The 23,548-nt window shown below is 40.0% G+C and overlaps 2 protein-coding genes across 2 annotated transcripts; one reads left to right on the plus strand and one right to left on the minus strand.

Moving 5' to 3' along the window:
- The first annotated feature begins 211 nt into the window (after nucleotides 1–211).
- LOC139472232 (aggrecan core protein-like) lies at nucleotides 212–15,188 on the plus strand. The gene is made up of 4 exons (XM_071254611.1): nucleotides 212–269; nucleotides 9,245–9,383; nucleotides 12,402–12,622; nucleotides 14,887–15,188. Exons 1-4 carry the CDS (start codon nucleotides 212–214, stop codon nucleotides 15,114–15,116), a joined length of 648 nt encoding a protein of 215 aa, XP_071110712.1. The 3' UTR covers nucleotides 15,117–15,188.
- Nucleotides 15,189–17,911: 2,723 nt separating this feature from the next.
- On the minus strand, nucleotides 17,912–23,460 carry LOC139472198 (uncharacterized). Its single transcript, XM_071254574.1, has 4 exons — nucleotides 23,336–23,460; nucleotides 20,677–20,909; nucleotides 19,213–20,421; nucleotides 17,912–17,991 (listed from the first exon to the last, which is right to left on the minus strand). The coding sequence occupies exons 1-4, from the start codon at nucleotides 23,458–23,460 to the stop codon at nucleotides 17,912–17,914; spliced, it is 1,647 nt and encodes a 548-aa protein (XP_071110675.1).
- Nucleotides 23,461–23,548: the final 88 nt, after the last annotated feature.

Here is a 23,548-nt window from a genome sequence, read left to right on the forward strand (position 1 = left end):
CCACTGCTTGGTACAAAGTACAGTTTAGGGAACCACTACAGGGTGCCGGGTACAATTGAAGCAACACCTGAACCATCGGAGCACTCAAGAGACCAGGAGGAGCAAACCACGGGTTAGAAAACCGTCCAGGAGGTCACTGGGTCAGCTGGACTGTCCTGTGTTCCATTGTGGCCAGCTGAAGTTGCTTCTGTTTCACAACAAAGAATATTGCATGGCTACACATAGCTTGCTGGTGGTTCTGTACCATGCCTTTCAAATAATGCAGACAAGTAAGTGTATATCTTTCTGGGTTTATGATTGTCATTATACATTTACACTTAAATATTATGCAAGTATAAATGAAGGTGTACAGAACTACCCAAGACAAAGAATCGGAACGGTTATATTAGGCTTATCAAATATATGTAAAACTGCAACAAAGATCGGAAGATTATATAAGTTGAATACATTTTAGTGAAACAAACGAAAGTTTTAAGGCCGAAATGTCTTAAGGTCGAAAGGTTATAAAGGTTATAAAGGATGCAAATGTCTAATTGTAACAAAATGAAGAAGGTTACACGGGCAAATTATTTATATATCAAAACCCATTCCATCTTCACTAGAAATCTCTGTTAAAAGCAGACTCGAGTCAAACATCTTTTGAGCACGGGTAGCCGAGTCGTCTAAGGCGCCGCTGTGCAGAGTTGTGTCCCTTGGGCACGCCAGGAACCAATGATCGTGGGTTCGAATCCCGGTTCGCCCCGATTATGTTTCAAGGTTTGTCAGCACCTAGCTTTCTTCCCACATTAAGTTATATAAATGGAATAATGTTATAAGCGGTGTTAAACCCAACTCACTCACTCCGTATGACGCTCGTTGAAATATTAAATACCAGATTATATAGGTCGAAAGTTAAAAAGGACCGGAAGGTGATAATAGGTTGAATTGTTATTAAAGCGGGGTCAGATGGGGTTTTATGTCGGGTTTGATCTTATTTCTATTACATATCGTCGTTTATGCACGTGGGTGGCTTTGCTATACCGGACTTATGTTGGTTTTATTGTGCTACCCCGCTGAAAGACCATGCCGCGGTTTTAACATGGGTAGCTGACTCAGACACACAATGCTGACTCCGAGCCGACGAGTCTGTGTTTTATCGCCTTACTGTCGAGCGTCTGGCAAAAACAAGTGCTATCTTTTAACGCAGCCAGTGGATCGAAACACCGACCTTCCGCCCTTGAATAGTTAGTAATGCCTAATAATAGTAAAGGCCGAAGTTTATTACCTCTAAATAGTTTGCGAAGCCTGAAATGCTATAAGGACGAATGGTTACGAAGCCTGAATGGTCACGAATGCCGAAAGGTTATTGAGGTCTAAGAGGTTCTCATGCAGAATAGTTATAAATGCAGAATGGTTATAAAGCCTGAAAGGTTATAAAGACTGCAAGGTTATAAAGACTGCAAGGTTATAAAGGCCAAACGGTTATAAAGGCCAAACGGTTATAAAGGCCAAACGGTTATGATAATATACTACTCAAAAGACGTCAACGAACACCCATGACATGATAGATTAACTACAGTAATGTCAAAGAATCGTTTGAGTAGTTTTATATGTCTTGAGGTTAGTGTTAGAGCTGTTGTCCTTTGGTTACATTGGATTTATTATTCGATCTAACTGTGTAGTTGTAATTTGGTGGCCGAGGTGAAATAGGTGCAGGTAAATACACATTGATCACAGACTGATATCAGAGGTAAATCGGGTCTAAGTACAGATGTTTCAATAGTTTGGCGTTCATGTGCTAGCTCTTAAATAATGACTGCTTCCTTCGTGACTTCCTGTAAACATGCTGGCTGCAGTCAATCCGTCCATTCCGGTTCCTACATATATACATGGTAAAACATCAATAATCGTAATTAAAGATAATATTCCGTTCAACAAGTAAGCATATTTCTCTGTCCACAACTGCCGAGTGTCAACACTTTCCATCGACTGATTTGTGTTCATAGGCGTAACGTCTACATGGTTTTCATATTACACGCGTTCATGAACATTGCATTGTTTCTTGGGAAAATATGGCTTGCTGAAAAGATGCGTGATCAGGATTACAACATTCAAGGCCTCGAAACGTTGTATGATAGACACCTCGGGGACATTACATATTCCATCAGTGACAAAAATAATGTCCGATTCAATTCCAAATTTTGACTTGTTCCACACGTTTTCCGTGTTTTCAGGTGATCATTTGATTTGCCTTTCCATATATTTGTGACGGGTGCCACCAGTGGAGCTGGACACACCCATCTCTTCATGAACACATGGTATCATCATTATTTAATTGTGATTTATAAACACATGCTCACAATAGGATCTTCTTTTAGTAGAGATTTCCTCTGAGTGAGGAAAGGAATATATATGAGTTGATATATTTTATATCAAAAGACACGAGGGTGAGATTTTATTTATCATCCAACATCATTCTTCCAACTTTTTCAGTTTGTAGACATTATAAGCAGTGTATTAAGTATAAAAAGTACTGCTAACAGCTTCAGTAGCAGAGCCATTAGTGATGTAATTTGATTGGGACGTCATGGTAACCAACGATGTCACAATGGTCTGCATAGCATTGTGATGCAATTTCATTGCAGCGATATCTACAATGTAGATATCGCTTGATCTCACCCAAGCATTATCTTTTTTGGGAGCCTGTTTGGGGTGCTAAAGTCGCTCTGTGTCTGTGTTGGTACCTCTGCCAAAATAATTGGCCTCGTATCACGAAAAGATGGCCTTGCATGGCATGAAAACTTAAATCTTATTTTCGTATAATTTCGAGTATTTGATATTCATACTTTAGTTTATGGGATAGATTTATATTCAAGAACTACAAATATGGTATGTGTGCATTTACAAAAAAATTTATTTTCGTTGATTTATTTTAGCTGTTGTGATATCCCCATGTCCTTATACCACATACCATGAAGTGAGAGAAGCATTAAAACGACTTAAAATTGTCAAGCGTCAGCCTTTGATGGAGTCCCACTAGTTTTTTGCAAACTATCAGGAGATTTGTTTGATACCATATTGTTGCTTTCGTTCAATAAAACCCTTGACACAGGTACTTTACACGATGCATGGAATATTGAAATTGCAATGCCTCTGTATGAGTAAGGAAACGTTAGTCAACCTCACAATTACAAAGGTATATCTGTTTTGAATGTCATATAACTCCTTGTTTTAATAATGGTGGATGTGTTCGACAAGGTTGCATTTTAAGGCACGGTTTTTTTATACACAAACTTGTCACTGATATTTGCAAAGAATGCCTTGTTGGTGTGCTTAATATGCTATTGCTGTTCTCGGATGAAGTTGCTCTGGTGTCCTTGCAGAAACAGCTTATTTTATTGCATTCCTTTTGTATTAAGTAGGGTTTAGAAGTGAACCTTGAGAAAAACCAATATTATTGTTTTAGGAAATGGTAGAATTGTAACGAAGCATGAAAACTGGATATATTGGTATAAACATTTGAAAGTTGTAAGTTATTATCAGTATATAGGACTATTAATGTTCTCTACCTAAATTGGTCCATGGGCTTCTAAATAAGCACTTTGCGCTTCAGGTATCAAAGACATTGTATTTATGATAAATTTGTTGTAAACTGACAGCCAAATTAATTTTTGCCATAGTATAAATCATAATTTACCATAAATAACTTCAGTTGCCCGAAGTTATGTACGAGATCGAGCTGTATGAGGCCTGGCGTTGTCGTGCCGATAAAGTATACCACGTGGCAGTTGTTGTAGAATTTGTAGGACAATCGGACGAAGAATATCATCCATGTAACGCTGAACTGTCTGAACGGCTGGAGTGACTCGTTAAACAACAAACAAACAAACGAGATCATTGTACAATCAGGACTTGGTCACGGGCCAATCACGGACGGGGAGGTGTAGGAAATGTTGTTCCCATCCAAATGTCTCTTTCTCTGTTTTGCTGAAATGTCAGCTTAAAGTTCCCGTATACTTTGTTTTGGTATCATATATTTATTGACCTCTGATTTCATGGAAGTAAAGTAATGAAAAAATCTGTAGCTGACATGTTGTGCTAAAGGTGATTCTTTATATAGTCATAACGTGGGAAAAAGACGAATGAATACGAGACCAAGTTATTTATTGATTGCGTATATGTTATTCAATATTGATTATCAATAACATTAAACGTAGGCATTATTGTTTGCAGTTTACGCATATGTTAGTGATTCTACTATCCTCGTGGTGCTGTTGTTCAGGACAATCGTCACAGTTGTGTGAGAACATCGATCACTTTCTTCACACACTCACGATGGTCTGTTCGACGGGTAATAGCTTTTGTTCATAAACTGTTCGGTGTTAAATTATGCATACAAAATACATTGGGGATATTTACCTTAATTTGCTTGTTAAGTACATGAACTATTTTTGTCAATGGCCTTTACAGCGGTGTACTGCTGCAAAAATACACCTTGCCGTCAAGGATCTGCAATCCAAGCTCCTTACAGCGAAACGGCCTCTCGCAATGTATATTAAGCTTGACTTTAGATGTACATGATGCACAGAGTCTAAACATATGCAAATCATCACCTGGCAAAATGGCAGGACATAGGACAAAACATATTTCTTATGGTCGGAAATTCATTGGGACAATACCAACGAAATTAAAAGAAGGTACAGCCTATGCAACGATACATTATCAGATTTATGACAGTCTGAACCCCCTGGATGCCAGAGGGACATATATGTCCCTACACAAAACGCAGTGGCTGTGCCAGAGGGTCATATATGTCCCTACACAAAACGCAGTTGCTGTGCCAGAGGGTCATATATGTCCTTCTGAAACATCCTGTTAAAGAAATTGAAATAAAATCTATTTTGACTTCCCCAAGCCCATATCAAATGCAAAAATGCAACAAAAAGTACATTTCAAGCACGTTTGTGTCATTTTTACAACTATACTTATATAGAGAGTTAGTCAAATTCCCCTTGTTTAAACTTCCGCTCAAATGTGCCGCCATTGAAATATATTTTTCAGTTTGAGCATATTGCACCGACTGATTGAAAATGCACATGCGAAGGTATATTTAAAACCTTCAAAAATATATTGGTTTAAAGTTTTAAAAGGATCAAATCTCTACGCATCTACTCGTATGTATGTATTAAAAAGGTTATGAAACCTACTAAATGTCCAGTTTATCGATGTCGAAATGAGTGTATTTTGTCTTCACTGTATTTGTACTAGACATCGTTCTTCACATCACGTCACAAAGCTTGATATAAAACAACCAAGCAGCATTACATACTTTCTGACATCTGTAGAAAATAGAAAATACAGTCTGTGTTATGCTTCTTAAACCTCACATTCTGAGAAAACACAGAAAAAGTGCCGCAACATCTTTTAGGCAACTTTACACAAAATGGCGACCGAAGGTGAAGGTCGCTCAGCGGTACTTTCCATGAGAGAAAAAGGCTGAACGCATGTTCCTCAAAAGAAGCTAAACCACACATGATAAACATTGCCCCCCCCCCCCCCCCCCCACACACACACACACACACACACCTTTCGGGTCTGTGTTGTCATACATGTGTTGTGACATATTATTTGTTAGTCACCTTTCTATATGTTTAAGGAGACGTATAATTTTTTTACAAATGTTGAAAAGTAATGATCTCTTAACAACGGCATATGTACAGTGCTAAATATTGAATATTTATTGGTCATGTCAGTGCAACAACAACTTAAATGTGAATTATGAACGTGTAAATGTGAGTTAGAATTGCTCAATAAGTATATTTGTTTCCCATTATAACTCATAAATATATGAATAACGCGGGATCTGGTGGTCAGGCTTGCTGACTTGGTTGATACATGTCATCGAGACCAATTGCGTGGATCGATGCTCATGATATCAACAACAAAACACTATATTTACATTTAAGATGTACCACTTACTATTTAATCATTGAAGTAATTCATATAAATTATGTGTACATGTATATAAGGACATACTTGTATCTTTGTCTTATATATCTGATTCTTCTCATCAGTTTGGTGTCTGTCACTAATTGTGTCTTTTTCACAAAATAAGCATAATTGTTAACACAATCGAAGTAGGAATACTGTGACTAATTGATTAAAAACCTTAAATGCCTTTCAAAGACTTGATTAAAAATTGTCTTCAATTTCTTAAAAGTTGGAAGTGGTTGTTTATTAAATTGAAAGTAATTCGGTTCTCATTACGAAAACTGCGAAGTCAGTTTCAAATTGATGGACTGCGCATGTGTGCAATATAGAACTTATCTATCACAAAAAACATTTAGATGCAAATTTCAAAAATATTTATACATAGTGCCGAAATTAATTATATACAACAAAAAGCATGTATTCTATGAGGAAACCATTTTCTAATTATGTTTTATGCATTAAAAATATAACTTATTATTATAACCAATCACAATTGTTTCATACATTATGACGCGCTGTCATTGTGAATGACTTACAGAAGTAGTTTTTCACAGACTTTTTTTCATCGCAAGCTCCAACGTTCATACAGTTTGGCCCTCACTCTATGAAGGTTCATACTCCAATGAACTCACACAAAGTGAAAGTCAATTCTTAATTATACATTCACTATTTCATCTTCCACATCGTAATTTAAAATCACAAATCAATCCAACTGTTAAGTTCTGTCAAAGTTTTAATTATTGGTGCCTGTCGTTTTCATATCGCGTGATAACCACGCCGTGGCATGATGTAAGCAGTGACGGTGAGTGAGTGAGTGAGTGAGTGAGTGAAAACACGACCAGATCGCGACGTAAGAATGATGGGAATTGTTGCTTTTATCGTCCACAATTTTACGACAGATAACAGATCATCACTATGGTGGTCGAGAGGGACATCGCCTTCAAGCCCTTAATTACGGCCGGGAGAAAGCGATAACACGAAACGAGAAAGCGATATACATATCGCATTCTCGTCTCGGGTTTCGTTTCTCGTCTCTTGGTATCGCTTTCGCGTCTCGTGGATTGATTTCGCGCCTCGTGTTATCGCTTGAACGCTTTCTCGCGATAAAGCGATGTTCCATCTCGACCACCATACCACAAGCACATTCAACCTACAAGGTCATAAAATGGTGTTCATGAACTTACTTTCTCTTGTCTTACACGAAGAAATCCGGAGAGATAGTAAATCCAAAATCCCAAACACCGCTGAACACGGTCGAAGACATTTTGAAAATATACAAAGCTGTCGACAACGCGAGAGGCCTTTTCGAATTATTTCTGTTTCACAAAAACAATTTTGGGTTCTTTTATTTGTATACTCCTTAATAGTTACAAACTAAAATAAAACAACGTTATTCAGGATATATATATATAGATGCGAAACTAACTCTTTCATTCACCCGTATGCAAATTACGTCGACGTGCAAATGGAAATATCCGCCATCGTACAGTAAGAGTATGATGGAGTGAACCGATTTACATGAGCCGTGAGGAATACATTGAGATGAGAGACGAAAAAACTACTATGTATTCGTTTCAGATAATCTAAGATTTTTTTCCTTGAAATGTAAATAATCACCGATAAAATTCAATATTTATTGAAAAAAGAAAACACATCAAAGCGTAGAAATTTTATTTTGAAATGTTTCGTTTTCTTGTCTTATTAAAGTGTGTAACCCCTTACTTCATTGTTAACGTTACACGTCCAATTGATTTGAGCATGTTGAAAATAGACCACATATTTCAGGAATATGATTTTATTTATGTATTTTAAAATTATTCATTAATATGCTTTTCCCGATATGATATTCAACAATAACGTTGTAGTTTTAACTAATGTATGACAAAAAGGGGGTCACGCAAACTTGAGCAAAGTCTTTGTCGACAATTTGGTGGCTACTTTAAAGGGAGAGGTGTCATTTTCCCCATGGAAATCGCGAAACAAACAAGGTTTTGTATGATGTTTTTGGTTTTGACTTGAATGGAGATTTACTAAGGACCCAATGCGTATTGTGAACAAAATAGTCGCCGAGGACATATTGGAAAAATTCGCATATTTTATACGTTTACCGAGCTGTTATATACTCATAATCAACACAATGCTTTATAATATTTACATAGTCAGTTATGGATGTTACTGAAGTTTAATAGTGTGAAATGTGGAAATTGTGGGTTTTGCCGTTATTACGTTACGTGGTTTCTAGACGAAAGTTTGAAGTGTTCACATCGTCACTCTAATACACAATATTACACTGGCTATTTTATGTGGCAGACTAATGCTTAACGCTAATACCGATTTGTTGAACTGGGCCCATGGCCTCCCCCTTCCATACTTTGAACATCAGTCTTAGCTGATGTCTTAGCTCTAAGTTAGCATTCATGCATTGATTGATATGCATTGTTTGAGAAAAAATCAGCAGGCCTATGCAGTAAGGACGTGTAGAATCGAAACTACATGTCACATTGACCTAATAAACTAAATTGTGATAAAATGAAATCAGTGATGAAACCAGGTGTTGACGATAAGGGCAAGCGTGTTCTAGCCTACCGGTAGCATCCGTGAATCACATAATGTGCTTTAAAACAGTAATTTAAGCACACACTATGTTTGGAATAATGTGTGATTGAGACTGTAGTAAATTCGATCGTGTTTGCGAAGCATGTCCGAAGGGGAGTAACTGCGTAGTTATGTAAAACTGCATACCGCTAATAGAAATAGGGTGGGGTCGGATTTAATTATTTTATTTTTTATATTGTCCCTTATAAATTAAATCTAAAACACACTGGAAATTATAACAAATGATTGCAGATGAGAACAAACCTATTTACAACCGCGTATTCGGCTGTATTGGTAGTTTTAAGAATAACTGTTGACTTCATCATTGAAACTCAACTTCGAAGAAAATTCTAAAAATAGCAGCTTATGAAATACGCACGCAACCTTTACCCTAGTTTGTGATGTGCGCTGATTTTCCCGCTTTCTGCGTTAATCAAGGAGTTTGGAGATGGGATTTTGAACCGACCCTCCGAGGTGTGGTAAACTAGCTTTGAGAATAAGTGCAGGAAGAGTTACCTCCTCTTGCCATGACCATTGCTATATGAGAGATCGACAAGTCGGGAAGAAGGATGCTGACATCGTGTGACAGTGGCTAATAGTTACAGTTTTGCCACATTTTGTTGATTGGTGTGATCCCTGGCAGATGAAAAGGGTATCACAATGTACTGAGTTTTTTCAGGTGGCCTGGCGATTCAAGAGTTTCCCGGAACTCTCACGTATAGTGACGCTGACGCCTTCTGTCGGTCTCAGGGCATGAGACTTCCGGTTTTGACGTCGCCATATTCTCAGAGCCTCGCTTTGGGAGCCCTTGGACCATCGTGAGTATTGACGGGATTTATTATTTCTTTTCAGTTGACAAGTTTCGACGATTATCTACCGACATGTTTTTATGTATTATAACTAGTGAGATTGTTCTTCTGTCATTTAAACAAATGAGTATTTTCAATGCATCCATTTTCAAACTTAAAACATTCATTGACGTTTGAGAAATGTAGCACTTAGTCACGTGAATGGCCCCTCTAACACTTTGGTCTCGCTTGAAATAGGGGCGGTCGGGTAGCCTAGTGGTTAAAGCGTTCGCTCGTCTAGCGGAAGACCCGGGTTCGATTCCCGACTTGGGTACAATGTGTGAAGCCCATTTCTGGTGTCCCCCGCCGTGATATTGCTAAAAGCGGCGTAAAGCCATACTCACTCATTCGCTTGGAATATTAAATTACGTAAGACATCTTCTCCGATTGTCCTGCAAGACATGTCCTAAGTTACAAAATATGCATGTCAGGAAGGATTAATATTGTAACTTTAGTGTCTTACCCTTACTGACATCATACAAATGGGAAAGGAGACGTAGTATAATAATTATCATTCATGTTCACACGAGGTCCCTTTCTTACACTCGCATTTTTGGAACTTCTGACATGATTAAATACCAAGTATGTCTACAATGAGTGGCAAGAGACGATTTTTGAAACTTCAAATGAACGCGACGCGTGTTTTACCACATGTTTGTTCAGTTTCATTCTCCTATGAAAATCAGCTTGGCTCAAAGACTTGCTTATGTACAAATATTAGAAACGCGCATTCCGCAAACATCAAACATCAGACTATTGAACATATTTTATCCTTACCTATGCATTTGGTGTTGTCATAAGTGTTGAAATGAGCAAAGCCTCGCACTGTTTCATAACAGTTTGTCCTTTCAAAGCTGCTAAAATGATTTTCAAATTCTTACAAAAGTTTTCGAACATGTTTCTGTGACTGGCAATTATTTAATCAGTATTGAAGCACGTTATAATATGGACAAATGTATATTGCTAAAACTATGTCAAAGTCAATAGTCAAAATAGTGTATTTGTTGTAATAGCTACAACAAATCCCTGCTAAAAGCTGAGTCGATTGTACGATTCCGATCGTATATATAATATAAGCATGTGTATATGAATCACGATTCCCCACATGAGTACAATGTGTGAAGCCCATTTCTGGTGTCCCCCGCCGTGATATTGCTGGAACATTGCTAAAAGCGGCGTAAAACCATATTCATTCACTCACTAATACATCACATATCGGATGCTATTGTTGAATGTTGACAACCGGTTTTAACGATAATCATCTACAAACGACGTTTATAATACCCTAGTAAAAGTTATATTGTCCGAAACAGACTGTTTTAAACATACAAATCCCAAACCATGTAAAAATAGAATGATACCAAGAGATGTTACCCACGTATTATGCCCAATGCTGTCGAAATTAATCAAAATGTTATATATATTGTTGGGAGGATACGTACTTCGTGCATTCTGGTTAATTTTAACAAATATTTTATAACAAGGACCTACGTATTGCCATATAGTAGGTAGTGACATCATTCACATTCGTTTTCCCACCTTTAATAATATACTGAACCGCAAAAGAAACGTCACCCCAAGTAACATTGCATAAAAGGTTGTCATTTAATTATCTGGGTAATGTTTGTCAAAGTTTCTAAAATTCAAAATTACCTTGTCTGGAAAAATGAAATTTGATGATAAAAAACAAAGCAGATGACAATGAAACCGATCGCCCAAACGCATCACGGCAACGGCCATGGTAACCCGATGCACGTGAGTTCCGTGCAAATTGAAATGCACATGCGTTCCCCCATTTCTTCAAGATTGACAAGAAATATGCGACACCAAGCCCTTGGACGATTGCAAGCTGGACAAACCGCCCGGCAAGCAGCCAATGCATTTCAAGTCAACGTAAGGACCATAAACAGGCTCCAGCAACGGTACCAGACCACCAACACTACAGATGACCGACCACAGTCACCACCCGACGTCAGGATCGTCAGATTGTGCGACAGCATCTTCAAAATCGCTTTGTTACTGCTGCGGAAACTGCTCGACAGATCATGGGGACACACTAACGACACATCAGTGCGGACACCGTGCGTCGACGATTGACGAGCAGACACCTCCACTGTCAAATAAATTATTATTAAATACAACTAACTTTCCTTAAGAGAATATTTAGTCTTCGTGCAACAATCAGCAACGTTATTAATGTACTTTGGTAATACAAAACTGAAAACGATTAAATATTAGATACAAATCAGTCGTTGAGCGATCAATTATCGGTATATTTCGGCATCAGCGCGTAATGTAAGAACTCTTGAACGGAACAATTGTTTCTTCAGGGTGCATAGCTTATTTCGCCATCGGATGAATCGATTTCCAATGAAAGCCTTAGGGTTTTGCGTCAAACCAATGTCCGCGCGACCAAACCGGAAGCTACTATCACGGAAATGCAATATGGATTTTGGAGATTTCGTGTACTCTTGGTGAGAAGGCAGTTTTCTTCACAATGATACGATTTGGCAATTTCTCTTTTAGAAATGTTGCCATACTTTCTGTTAAATGATAGAGAGCTGACTAGTAGGCAATGAACATACAACATGTGAAAATAGGTAATTTACCAACTGAATGCTTCTTTACATCATGTGAGTTATTACATCATCCAGACGTTTTTGACGTAAAAAGTAATCATGATACGCCCGAAATCTGCGTTTTTTAAGATTTGTTACTTAATACCAAAGACATACATCGTAATAAAGGCGTCTTTGATAATACTTATAAAAAATTGTATTCATACACTCTGAAAGGTCATCGCATCCACCCTGATTGCGACAGACTCTGCCAATAATTTTACAGTGGGATTGTACAGCCACAAACTAGATGCCCTCGGCATAGTTATGACTCAAACAGTTCTTAAAGCCAATTCCCCATCAACCATCAGCCATCGAGTGTTCAATCTAAACAAGCAGCATTATTTCAAGCACCGTCTTCTATTCCCAGGCCGGAAATCGAATACTGGATCGGACTCGACTACATAACGGGCGACTTCCGGTGGGCAGATAATTCTCCCCTGTGTTGGAAGAACTGGTTTGTTAGTTCTACTAACGAACCCAATAACCTCAACCATGAGCTGTGTGTTGCCATGCGAGGAGGCGGGTCCGCGCCGGGGTCGTGGCTCACTAAACATTGTAGTAGAACCTTCGGTGTGATCTGTGAAGTAGGTGAGTTATGGATAACGTTAGACCTCTGGTCAAATTCAGCTGAGCATGGGTATTGATCTTAAACATTTCTTTTTCACGAAGATTCTACATCAGCGAAATATATATGATTAGATAAGATTGAGCTGTCGTCATGGAATCAGATTAAATCAACATATTGTGTTAGAATATGTAGTAAGTTTATATGGTAATTTATAATATATAATTATGTATTATGTATAAATATGACCCGTGAAGATCCGGCATAGAATAGGTCTTCAGCAACCCATGCTTGCCTAAAAAGACGACTATGGTTGTCGAAAGAGGCGACTAACGGGATCGGGTGGTCATACTCGCTGACTTGGTTGATGAATGTCATCGTATCCCAATTGCTTAGATCGATGCTCATGATGTTAATCACTGGATTGTCTGGTTCAGACCCGATTATTTACAGACCGCCGATATATAGCTGGAATACTTATGAGTGCGGTGTTAAACTAACTGTCAGCGCGCATGTTGACGGGGAATTAGCTCTTGGGGGAATAAAGGACAACATCGACATCACTGCCCCGGAACGTTTTATGCACAACATGTAAACAACAAACAACAAATACACAATGAGCGTAATACCTGCCCTGACAACACAAACACAGCGATGAGCGGACCTTCCAGCTCAGGCATACATGAGGTGAGCGGAGCTCCAGCTCAACTTCAGGACGTTTTCTACGAGCGGCATATCCTGCTCGATGTCGTCCTTACACCAACGCTCGGCATACCAAGCTTGACTAACACCGTGTGATGGTAACACATATATAGTAATGAACAACAATGGAAAGACAATGACGTTGCTCTGGACATGGGACTTCTGGGGGTGATGAACCGACACAGAACAGGGGATGAACAGTTAAGGCAATAAATGTCATACTATAACAGTAATTAACGGGAAGTGATATAGTAGCCTAGGTTGGTTGACAGTCAATATACAATGAAATGTTGGTGAGGATTAACAATGGGGATTAGCGACTAATACAAAATGACAATTAAGTTATGGAGACATGCACATGTCATGGCTAAATCAAATGTTCTCCAGACAAAGGTTGTCGTAAATCAGTCGCTATGACACAACAACAAAAAAACAAACATTTTTATTGATTTTTTTTTATCCTACATTTTTAAGAAGACAAACGTGCAAATAGTGTGAGTGAGTTGGGGTTAACGCCGCTTTTAAGAGCATTCCAGTCATATCGCGGCGTGTCAGCTTAATGTGGGAGGAAAGCCCGAAGTGATGCAGGTCTCAGACATTTACCACTTCGGTGAAACCCACGAGCACGGGCATGGTGCTGACAAACCTAGAAACATAATCAGGGCGAACCGGGATTCGAACCCACAATCATAGGTTTCTGGCGTGCCCCAGGGCCGCAAATCAGGGCCTTAGACGACTGGGCCACCCGTGCCCCCCAAATGTGCAAATAATATTCATTATATTAATATACAGTCAGGAAACATAGATATAAGTAGAAATGTAAAAATGTCATCATGAATCAAAAATGTAAAACATATAAAAGCAAGTCATGGACATGCGAATCAAGAAAATTGTCTTGGAGAAATAAATTTTCGTCCACAACTGCCAACACTGCGAAGAGTTTCGTCGGTATTGGACTCAGATTCTTATTCACAGACATGTGAGTAGCACATCAGGTAGATCGTTCGCTATTTGTTGCTGAAGACCCGGGTTCGATTCTGACAGGGTAACCACGTGTGATGCGCTTTCCCGGCGTCCATCGTTATGTAACCTTAATACCATCATCCGCTCACTCTTACATACGCTTCTGACCGCCTCCGGTGTCTGGTGGTAGAGCGTCCGCCCGGAGAGCGGAAGGTCCGGGGTTCGATCCCCGACCGCGTCATACCAAAAGACGTTAAAAGATGGTACTTGTTGCTACCCTGTCTGGCGCTCGGTATAAAGGGGCTAAAACAAGGACTGGTCGGCTCGGAGTCAGTATACTGTATCTGAGTTGGGTAATCATGTTAAACTGCGGCATGGTATCTCAGTGAGCTAGCACTATAAATCGGCATCAGTCCGGACTAGTACAAGCAGACACACAAACACACACACGTACATGCACGTCGCTATATAAGTGCAATAATCTTGGACGACACGTTAAACCCCATTTCACCTCACCTACACACGCTTCTCCCGACATTCGAGACTCAGGGGTGTGTTTCTCAAGATGAAGAAATATTTCCAGTGTACCGGGTATATTATTAATGGTGTTATTTTGTTGCAGCGTCCGCAGCCAGGGATAACCTTTACAATAAAATGGAAGACGTCACGCCTACCGGAACAGCTCTTACGTCATTTCCGGTCACTACGGAAACAGCATGTGTCTGGCTCTGTGAGATTACCCGCGACTGCTTGATGGCAGTGTATGATGGAATGTCAGGAAATTGTTCTGTATATAACTGTCAGAGTCAGGTGACCAGTTTTTTTGGACGGCGCACGTGGATGGGGCAGTAGTGGCTTCGAATAAGACTGGGCAGTAGTCCCTATATATTCCGTTTATATTTTGTATTAGTAATTAAACAAATGAAGTGAAACCGCAGCTACTACTAAAATATTATTTATATCATTGATTTCTCTGTCCCTTTTGACACTAATGTTATTGACACGATTCAGGAAAAACATGGCAAATATGCAGACCTCGTTTACGAAATGTCACACTTGAATAACGAGTACCAAGTTGTCCGATTCCCCATTGTTCTCTGTGCCTCAGGTATTGTACCTCAAACAGTTTAGGAGCATCTGAAAATTAAGAATATCACTAAATTCGATCTATTAATATCTAAATTCACCATTATTTTAAGATTTAATTTGTCTTATTGACATCACTAAATCGAATTTGTGATATCTTAAAATACTTCTGAAAATGAGATATTAGACATTCTATTTTATATTCTTAACATGTATTCATCGAATCTAAAAAAAAAGAATTTGTGATATTAATCTAAATATTATTTGATCAATAATCTTTTAGTCATATCATAAAAATTGAATTTGTGATGTTAATAAATAAATTGTCGATATTGAGGATAGGATTGCCTTTCAAGGAACTGCCTCGTGTCTGTCCAGAAGTTTGTCCTTTGCAAGTCTCTGTGCAGAGAAGCCACCTTTAGTCGTGGCAAGATCCGCTGTTCATAGGTTTGCAGCCCCGATTCGTCCTGATAATGATTCTTACTCGATCAACATGATGCATGTGCCACTTGGGACATTCACACTTTAGACAGGCATGCCGTCTTATTACAGAAATATTGTTCAAGCGGCGTTAAACCCAACTCACTCACTTGAGGACCCGTGAAGATCCGGGTTAGAATAGGTCTTCAGCAATCCCATGCTTACCGTAAAAGGCGACTTTGCTTGTCGTAAGAGGCGACTTACGGGATCGGATGGTCAGGCTCGCTGACTTGGTTGATGCATGTCATCGTATCCGAATTGCGTAGATCGATGCTGATGATGTCAATCACTGGATTGTCTGGTCCAGACTTGATTATTTACAGACCGCCGTCATAGAGCTTTAAAACAAGCTGTGTGGCGTTAAACAACAAACAAACACTTTTGTTTATTGTGTATTTCAGTTAGCCGCAACTCTGTGTGTGCATATAGATATACAGTGAAACTTAACTAGAACCCAATGTATTATTTTAAGACGAAGTTGTTTTGTGGTATCAACACAATTCTTACAAGCGTTATCTTTTATCGACAGACTCGATTATGTACAGATCGCCGCCATGTACACTGTACTGGTATTATCAGCTCTACTGACCTTATAAGAAAGAAACACACCCTCTGAAATCCTCATGACAATTATAAATAGTTTTCTTAATTTCATTAATTATGCAGATGTATGTCATCCCACAAATTGCATCCTTACCTTGTCAGCTTGCTGACTGAGTTAGCCTCTTTTGACAAGGCGTTCGACCTCGGATCAGAGTGTTCTTGGTTCGAATCCCCTCACGGAACTGTTTTGGCCTTTTCACATATCTTATGGGTGTCAGCCATGAGCATACTTCGTTGCTTTCCTTTGATGTGTGTCCATTACACAGAACATGTTAACCAGTACAAACGTACCAGACGTATGTCCTGTATGTGTGGTATGAAAGTAGCCATATATCTTTTTTTTCTCAAGAGGTCTGTTCTAAGTCTATAATCTGCATTCTCCCCCATACAGTGTTGGGGGTACGGTGGCCCAGTCATCTGAGGCACCGCAATTCGCTGCGCACAGGTGAGTCCTTTTGGCACGCTACAAACCTATGATCGTGGGTTTGAATTCCGGTTCGACCCCTTACATGTTTAGGTTTGTCAGCATCATCGCCGTGTTCGTGGGTAGCAGTAATCGTCTAAGACCTGCATAACTTCGGGCATATCTCTCACATGAAGCTGGCACGCTGGAATACTGTTCAAAACGACATTAAAACCAAAATCACCAACTCATACTGTGGTATCCACCTACTCGTTCACGAGCTGTTTTTTTGGAGAGCCAAATTGTCCCAGGCGCTGCATGCGATACACACTCTCTATATTCTTTGTGTCGAATGATCGAAATCCCTGATTATATTTATATGTTTGTATGTCCCCAACCAGTCATTGTGTGTTTCACCAAGATGTTATGACGACAATCTGCATCACATTACGGCAATCTCAAGGTGACAGGTTGGGATATAACTGAAAACAAGAGTCACCAGAAAGATGACATATCCCCCCGGCAGCTGTCTGTAAAGTAACCACTAGTAAATGTGCAATTCTGTATGTAATGAGTCAACAGTTGAATGTTCTTTAAGAAGCATACCTTGTTTACCCACTGAATGGTTTTCGAATTCTGGCCCGGAAACGAACCCATTCCCCAATGGAGTCTAGGTTAAACTTCATTCCATAAAAATTTTAAAAAAGAAAATTAGAAATATTCCACAATATCAAAAGGCACCACTTCAGTATGTGCCTGATAGATTTGCCAAGTTTCGATCAAATACACTGAATGGTATTCGAATTCTGCCCCTGAAACGAACCCCATCCCCAATTGAGTCTATGTCCAACTTCATTCCATAAAAATTTAAAAAAATAAAATTCGAAAAATCCCAAAATATCAAAAGGCACCACTTCAGTATGTGCCTGATAGATTTGCCAAGTTTCGATCAAATACACTGAATGGTTTTCGAATTCTGCCCCGGAAAAGGAAATGATTACGGACGGACGGACGGACAGCCTGGCTGATCGCTATATCCCCCGCATTATACTCATTATACCCCGCACTCACTCAATCAATCATTCACTGTTGGTCTCATTGAATTGTTGTCTTTGAGCAGCAAATCTTCTTGATGTGTACTGATGCTATCATTGTCTTTACAAAGCAACATACGTTATACAACTTTAGTATTAGGTCATGGTTGTCGTCAGCTCACTCGGTCTTTCGGTTTCTACGATCTTGCAATTGCACACTCATTTTACATTTTTTAAAATGTAAACATATTGATTGATTAAACGATGTGTCTGGCGTTTCACATCCTTCAGATGTATTGGCCCATCAACATGAACGGCCAGAAAAATGACCAACGGACAACGCGCCACGTCTTTAGCAGTCACATGACAGGAGTACTGCTGTGTTGCGCTTGGCAAATAAGAAAACATGCTCTTTTTTCAAATAGTGTGAGTGGCGTGCTTACCTTTTTCGCGAACACCTCATTGTCTTCACTGATTTTTAGCGATCCATTCATACAATTTTTAACCACGGTTTGGCCTTTTAGGCCTCATGGAATGCGTTTGGGCGGATAATCAAAACTGATTATTCTGTGTCGTGACCCTCTTTATTCACTAGGACCTTCGTTACTGTTTGTTTGTTTGTTTGTTTGGCGCCGCACTCAGCAGTATTACAGCTATATGATGGCCGTCTGAGTCCAGGGATTGACATCACAAGCATCGATCCACACATTTGGGAAACCATGACATGCATCAACCAAGTCAGAGGGTCTGACCACCTGATCCCGTTAGTCGCCTCTTATGACAAGCGTAGTCGCCTTTTACATCAAGCATCGGTTGCTGAAGACCCATCCTACCCCGGATCTTCATGTAGGTGAACCAAAGCCTCAAGGAGGAAGTCAATAATTGGCTCACCAAAGCCTTAAGAAGGAAGTCAATATGTGGCTACTACTAGGTTCTGGACAGTGGTGCAGATACGTCACTACAATGGTTGTACACGGTGTAACCAACATGTTTGCCTTTTATTTTGTCACTTTTATTTCAACTTTGATGACAACATTGAGAGGATACATAGATTTCAGGAGTTTCAATAGAACTGTACATTGTTTTCACAAAACATTTTTTTCCTCACATTGTTGATGTATAAGCTGAGGCGAAAACATTTTTACAGTATATTCTAGAACAAATTATTTCCTGTTGTTGGTCTGGTCACTTCGTAACGCAAGGTGTTTCTGCTGCAAAGGCATATAGACTCCACACAGAAAATTTCGGCCCTCTGTCGAGTAAACTCCTTCTGAAAGTTTAAATGGATGAAGCGAGTGCAAATATTCATGATAAAAGTCCATATACTTTTGTCGATGTTTACCCCAGAGTATTTCCCCCTGAATCATATAGATGTCAGCATTGTGTGCAAGACCATGCGCGAGAGTTGGAAATGTCAGCTCCACAATTACTCTCTCCTTACGGAAAATGGCTGCCAAATACCGGAACTGGTCGGCCATCTTGGACGGAATATACATCACGTCACATGACCTTTGATACACGTGACTCATATCCCCAGAGTTGATAGTATACGTTTTCACGAATTTGCTCACGTGATTATTTCCCGGTTCGTTGTTGTGTATCCTGACCACCGTGTCCATAGCACGATTAACAGCCTTCTGACTGAAATCATGCTTCCACCAGAACCATCCACCTTGTAAGTTCTCCGCATCCCGTCGGTCTAAACGCCCGTGAGATGGCATCCATATCCTGTCACGTGGTAGGTCCGCGATATTCCACGAGTTCAAGAGAGTGTCGTCTCCGATCTGTAGGTAACCTCTAACGTCAAGGTTAAACTTGGAGGTCAAGGTCAGACACTCCCACATATAATACCATCCTTCTTTAATTCCCTCTATATAGAGAATATTCGATGAGGCGATGGATTCGATGAGCTTGGCCTTGAATCGGTCCTGTCTTGGGCCGCAGTAGATGACGTAAGCAAAGTATCGTCTGTGAATTGCTTCTAGAAGAGGAAGATTGTGATAGAATTTGTCAGAGTTGAAAGTGATGATGAGAGCAATGTCTGTGATGACTGATGTCGCTGATGATGAATACTTGAGTTGCGGGCACAGAGAGGTCATCGTGACAGATATGTTGGAGGTGTCAGACTGACTTGTTGAAAGCAAAGGTGGTCTCATCAGCCCAGAGGTAGCGGGCAATGTCCTCGGACAATGTAATTCAAGATTCACCCTTTTCGGTTCTCTGTACCCAGTGGCTTCAAGATCCGACAGCCAGGCTTGGAGCAGGTCTTTGTCATCAGACGTCATCATATTTTCGTACAGAAGGTACCAAGTCAGCTCTCTCACACATTGGAACAATGTGCTGTCTATCTCACAGTCCCATGGATCCATAACATCTTTCAACAGTGATTTCATAACTCGGGATGTGTTTCTTGTCTGATACAGGTGTTGGTGGTTGTCCCATTTTGGTATAAGTCCTACAGCTCCTCCAACCTCCCACAGCAGCCTCTGTGACAACACCTGCCCCACCCTCAGGCTAGACGGCAGGAACAACATCCCCATGGACCAGAACCCTGCCACATGGTATATAGTGGGAACGTCATCTAAGTCTGTGTACACGTGGTCAGGGAGGAATACAGGTGGGAGTCTGTTGTATACCTGTTTAAGTGACTGCAGGTGTGTTGACGTTTGTGGATTTCCGGGTAAAACGGGTCTTACCTTCTGCTGAATCATGGATCTCACATTATCGTGAGCACAATATCGAAACAGCTGTCGATTTGTGCTATATGTTCTTGTATTTTGGAACAGAGAATGCCTATTTAAGTAACCCTTTCTGTCGGCATAGACAATGCCAGTCGTCAGACGATTCAGGAAGAAGCCACGTGCATTTTCTTCCGTGTTGTGTGTGGCACAGCGGTCATAGATGACTGCAGCTCCCCAAGAGATAACAGTCAAGAATCCCAAGAGCCTCTTCCGGAGTTTATTGTTGCCAATTAGTTTGATGACGCCAAATGTTTCAGCAGTGGGATCACCGAGGCTTACTGTGTAACATGATGGTTTTCTGTGGAGGAACAAAATCTTATAATGGTTAATACCATCCGTAGAGTGGGTGGGAGTGAGAGAATGTGTCAGTTGGTCTTACCGCCACTTTCAAAAGTATCTCATTTATGTCACTGGAAATTACTAACACAGGTATGGTACAGTTAAAACCATAGATTACAATCAATGCAGATCTGTAATTCGAACACATGATATGCGAATCCTGGTGCGATAAAATCCTGGCAACATCTCACATATAGAAAAGAGCTGGCTTACCATATGGCCATGAGTCGTGAGCAGGATGTAACAATTGTTGTACATGGAAATATAAAAACAATGACAGTTGTTGCATTGCTAAACTAAACTAGGAACAATATCTAAGTGAACCCCTGTTATTTCACTAATAACCATCTTGTTGCACGAGACACAGTTAGTGAGTGCGTATATTAAACTGGCTCAAACTTTGCACATGGAACATGTGCAGCATGCAATACACGATGACACATGGTAGTTACTGGCATTATATGTGTATAATAGCAAATGAAGACATTTCTGCAATATGCATCATTGAAGCTGGCCAATCACAGAATGCAGTCGCCCGACTCTTTGGTAAATCTAAAAGTGTGAAATCCCGACTGATGGAACGATATCGGCAAACAGGTTGGTTTGAAGTTAGGGTGAATAGAGGAAGGCCCAGAAAGACTTCTCCTGGGCAGGATCGACAAGTACGCACTATTGCATTGAGGAACAGATTCATTTCTGAGGGACAACTTCAGGGCTGCCACAGGAATCCGACTTTTGACGTCAACGATATGAAACAGATCTGAAATCAAGACACCCTTCCAGAGGAATGCGATACACACAAACACCTCAGACACAGTGGTCACAGCAGTTGGGAGATCGTCAAAAACGACATATGCACGTTTTCAGATGAATCGAGGTCCTATTAACGCTTTCCAGATGGTAGATAATGTCTGCTCCTCTTTGTTACAGGTGTTTCCAGTGTGTGGGGGGCAAAACAACATACAGAGGAAGTAGTGTAGGCAATGGGGTTCTGTCGCAAAGTTGAGAACACCACGTCTGGAGCATGCTTTTGCCCAAATCTAAGTTTTTATCAGGTTCTTTTGGGTGTTAAGTTTGTGTGAATTATGTGATGACTATCCAACTTAGCTAAATTGTAATGAAAGGGGGTCCAGGCTCACCACCACCTTGGACCAGGCTTAGACCCTATCAATGCTTCTACAGACGTATTATCTATAGAAATTACAGGTTCACAGCAACGAACATTAAAACAGTACATGATTGGTTCTGCAATCAAATGCAGTTCTGGCAAAACCAGCTTAACTTTGCTATATGGTGTGCCACAACAGTTTGTGGAGTATCTTTTAGTGATCATCGCGACACACTAAGTAAGCCTGTTTTCTTCAGACTAGACGCAGCATTACAGAAATAAGTGCACTATTACCGAAGGATCAAGCATGGAATGCATCAAATAATCCATACTACCGTCACGCATATGAACGTATTTGTGGGGACTTTGCTATTTCTATGAATAAAGATTGGTGTCTGCATGTTAACCATCGTCTAGGTATTCCGTGCGGTGGCGTGAACTGTTTTTAAGAAGTTAGTGATGATTTCCTGAAAAGAGGTCGACATATTCCAAACTTTGCTCTCGATTAAAGATTGGAGAGACGACCGTATGAACTTTAAGGGTGGTGTTGTTTTCACTGTCCAAAAGGTTGAGCAGCCACAAAATGCTGAAAATGCTTTGAAAAAATTCATTTGAAATAAATCAGAATGTTTTACTCACCCTGGTGTTGAAAGAATTAATGATTCAATCAGAACTTATGTATGGGCTCTCCTTGGAGCTCAGTCACAAACATGCTCAAACAGCTTTCGATGCGCAAAAGCAGTTTAATGGGAATGTAGAGGATGCTATTTCATCACCTGTTGACCTACCTTTGGCCATCAGGCGATACCAAGATGTACTACAGTATGTTGAAACTAAAGTAGACTATGTTTTTGGAATAGGTCTGTACATGTCACTGAGTAACATGCAACTTAAGATTGTTTAAGTGGTAGGTTATAATAATAAAATTGTAGTTGCTACCGATCACCAAACACTAGGTTTCAATTCAGATCTTAACACTGTAGTAATAATGCAACCAAAGGGGCGAAACAGGAATAGTCAAGCCACAGCCATCTTCTGTAATTAAACCAAAAACAGAAGTGCAACAGCCCCATGTTGTGTCTCAAAATCAACAACATATTTATGAAAATACAGTGATTATAGTAGGTGGTGTCACAGTGTGTTTACTCATGATTTAGATAAATAGTCTTTAGCAGCTGCATACAACACCCCAGCAATTGCTACTTTCACTGCCCACAAGTTTTGACTAAGCCAAGTGGTGGTCTTGGCTAATAAATTCACAAGTCAGGATACAATACTCCCTGTTATACCAGGAAGTGCAGATGTAGTCTGATTGGTTGTTGGCCAGGATCTTGATGTTGTTCCACTGGATGTTGATCGGGGTGGGTTTGGGTGTGGTCGGAGATGGCTCATTTTGAGTCATTTTTTTGTACTGAGGTCTTGTGTTCTTTTATTCTAATGGGTAGGGGCCTGGATGTTTCTCCTACATAGGAGTCGCCACAGTCACATTA

The sequence above is a fragment of the Haliotis cracherodii genome, unplaced genomic scaffold, assembly GCF_022045235.1.
Source record: "Haliotis cracherodii isolate W230 unplaced genomic scaffold, xgHalCrac1.p SCAF_24, whole genome shotgun sequence".
In the NCBI taxonomy this organism is placed as follows: Eukaryota; Metazoa; Mollusca; class Gastropoda; order Lepetellida; family Haliotidae; genus Haliotis; species Haliotis cracherodii.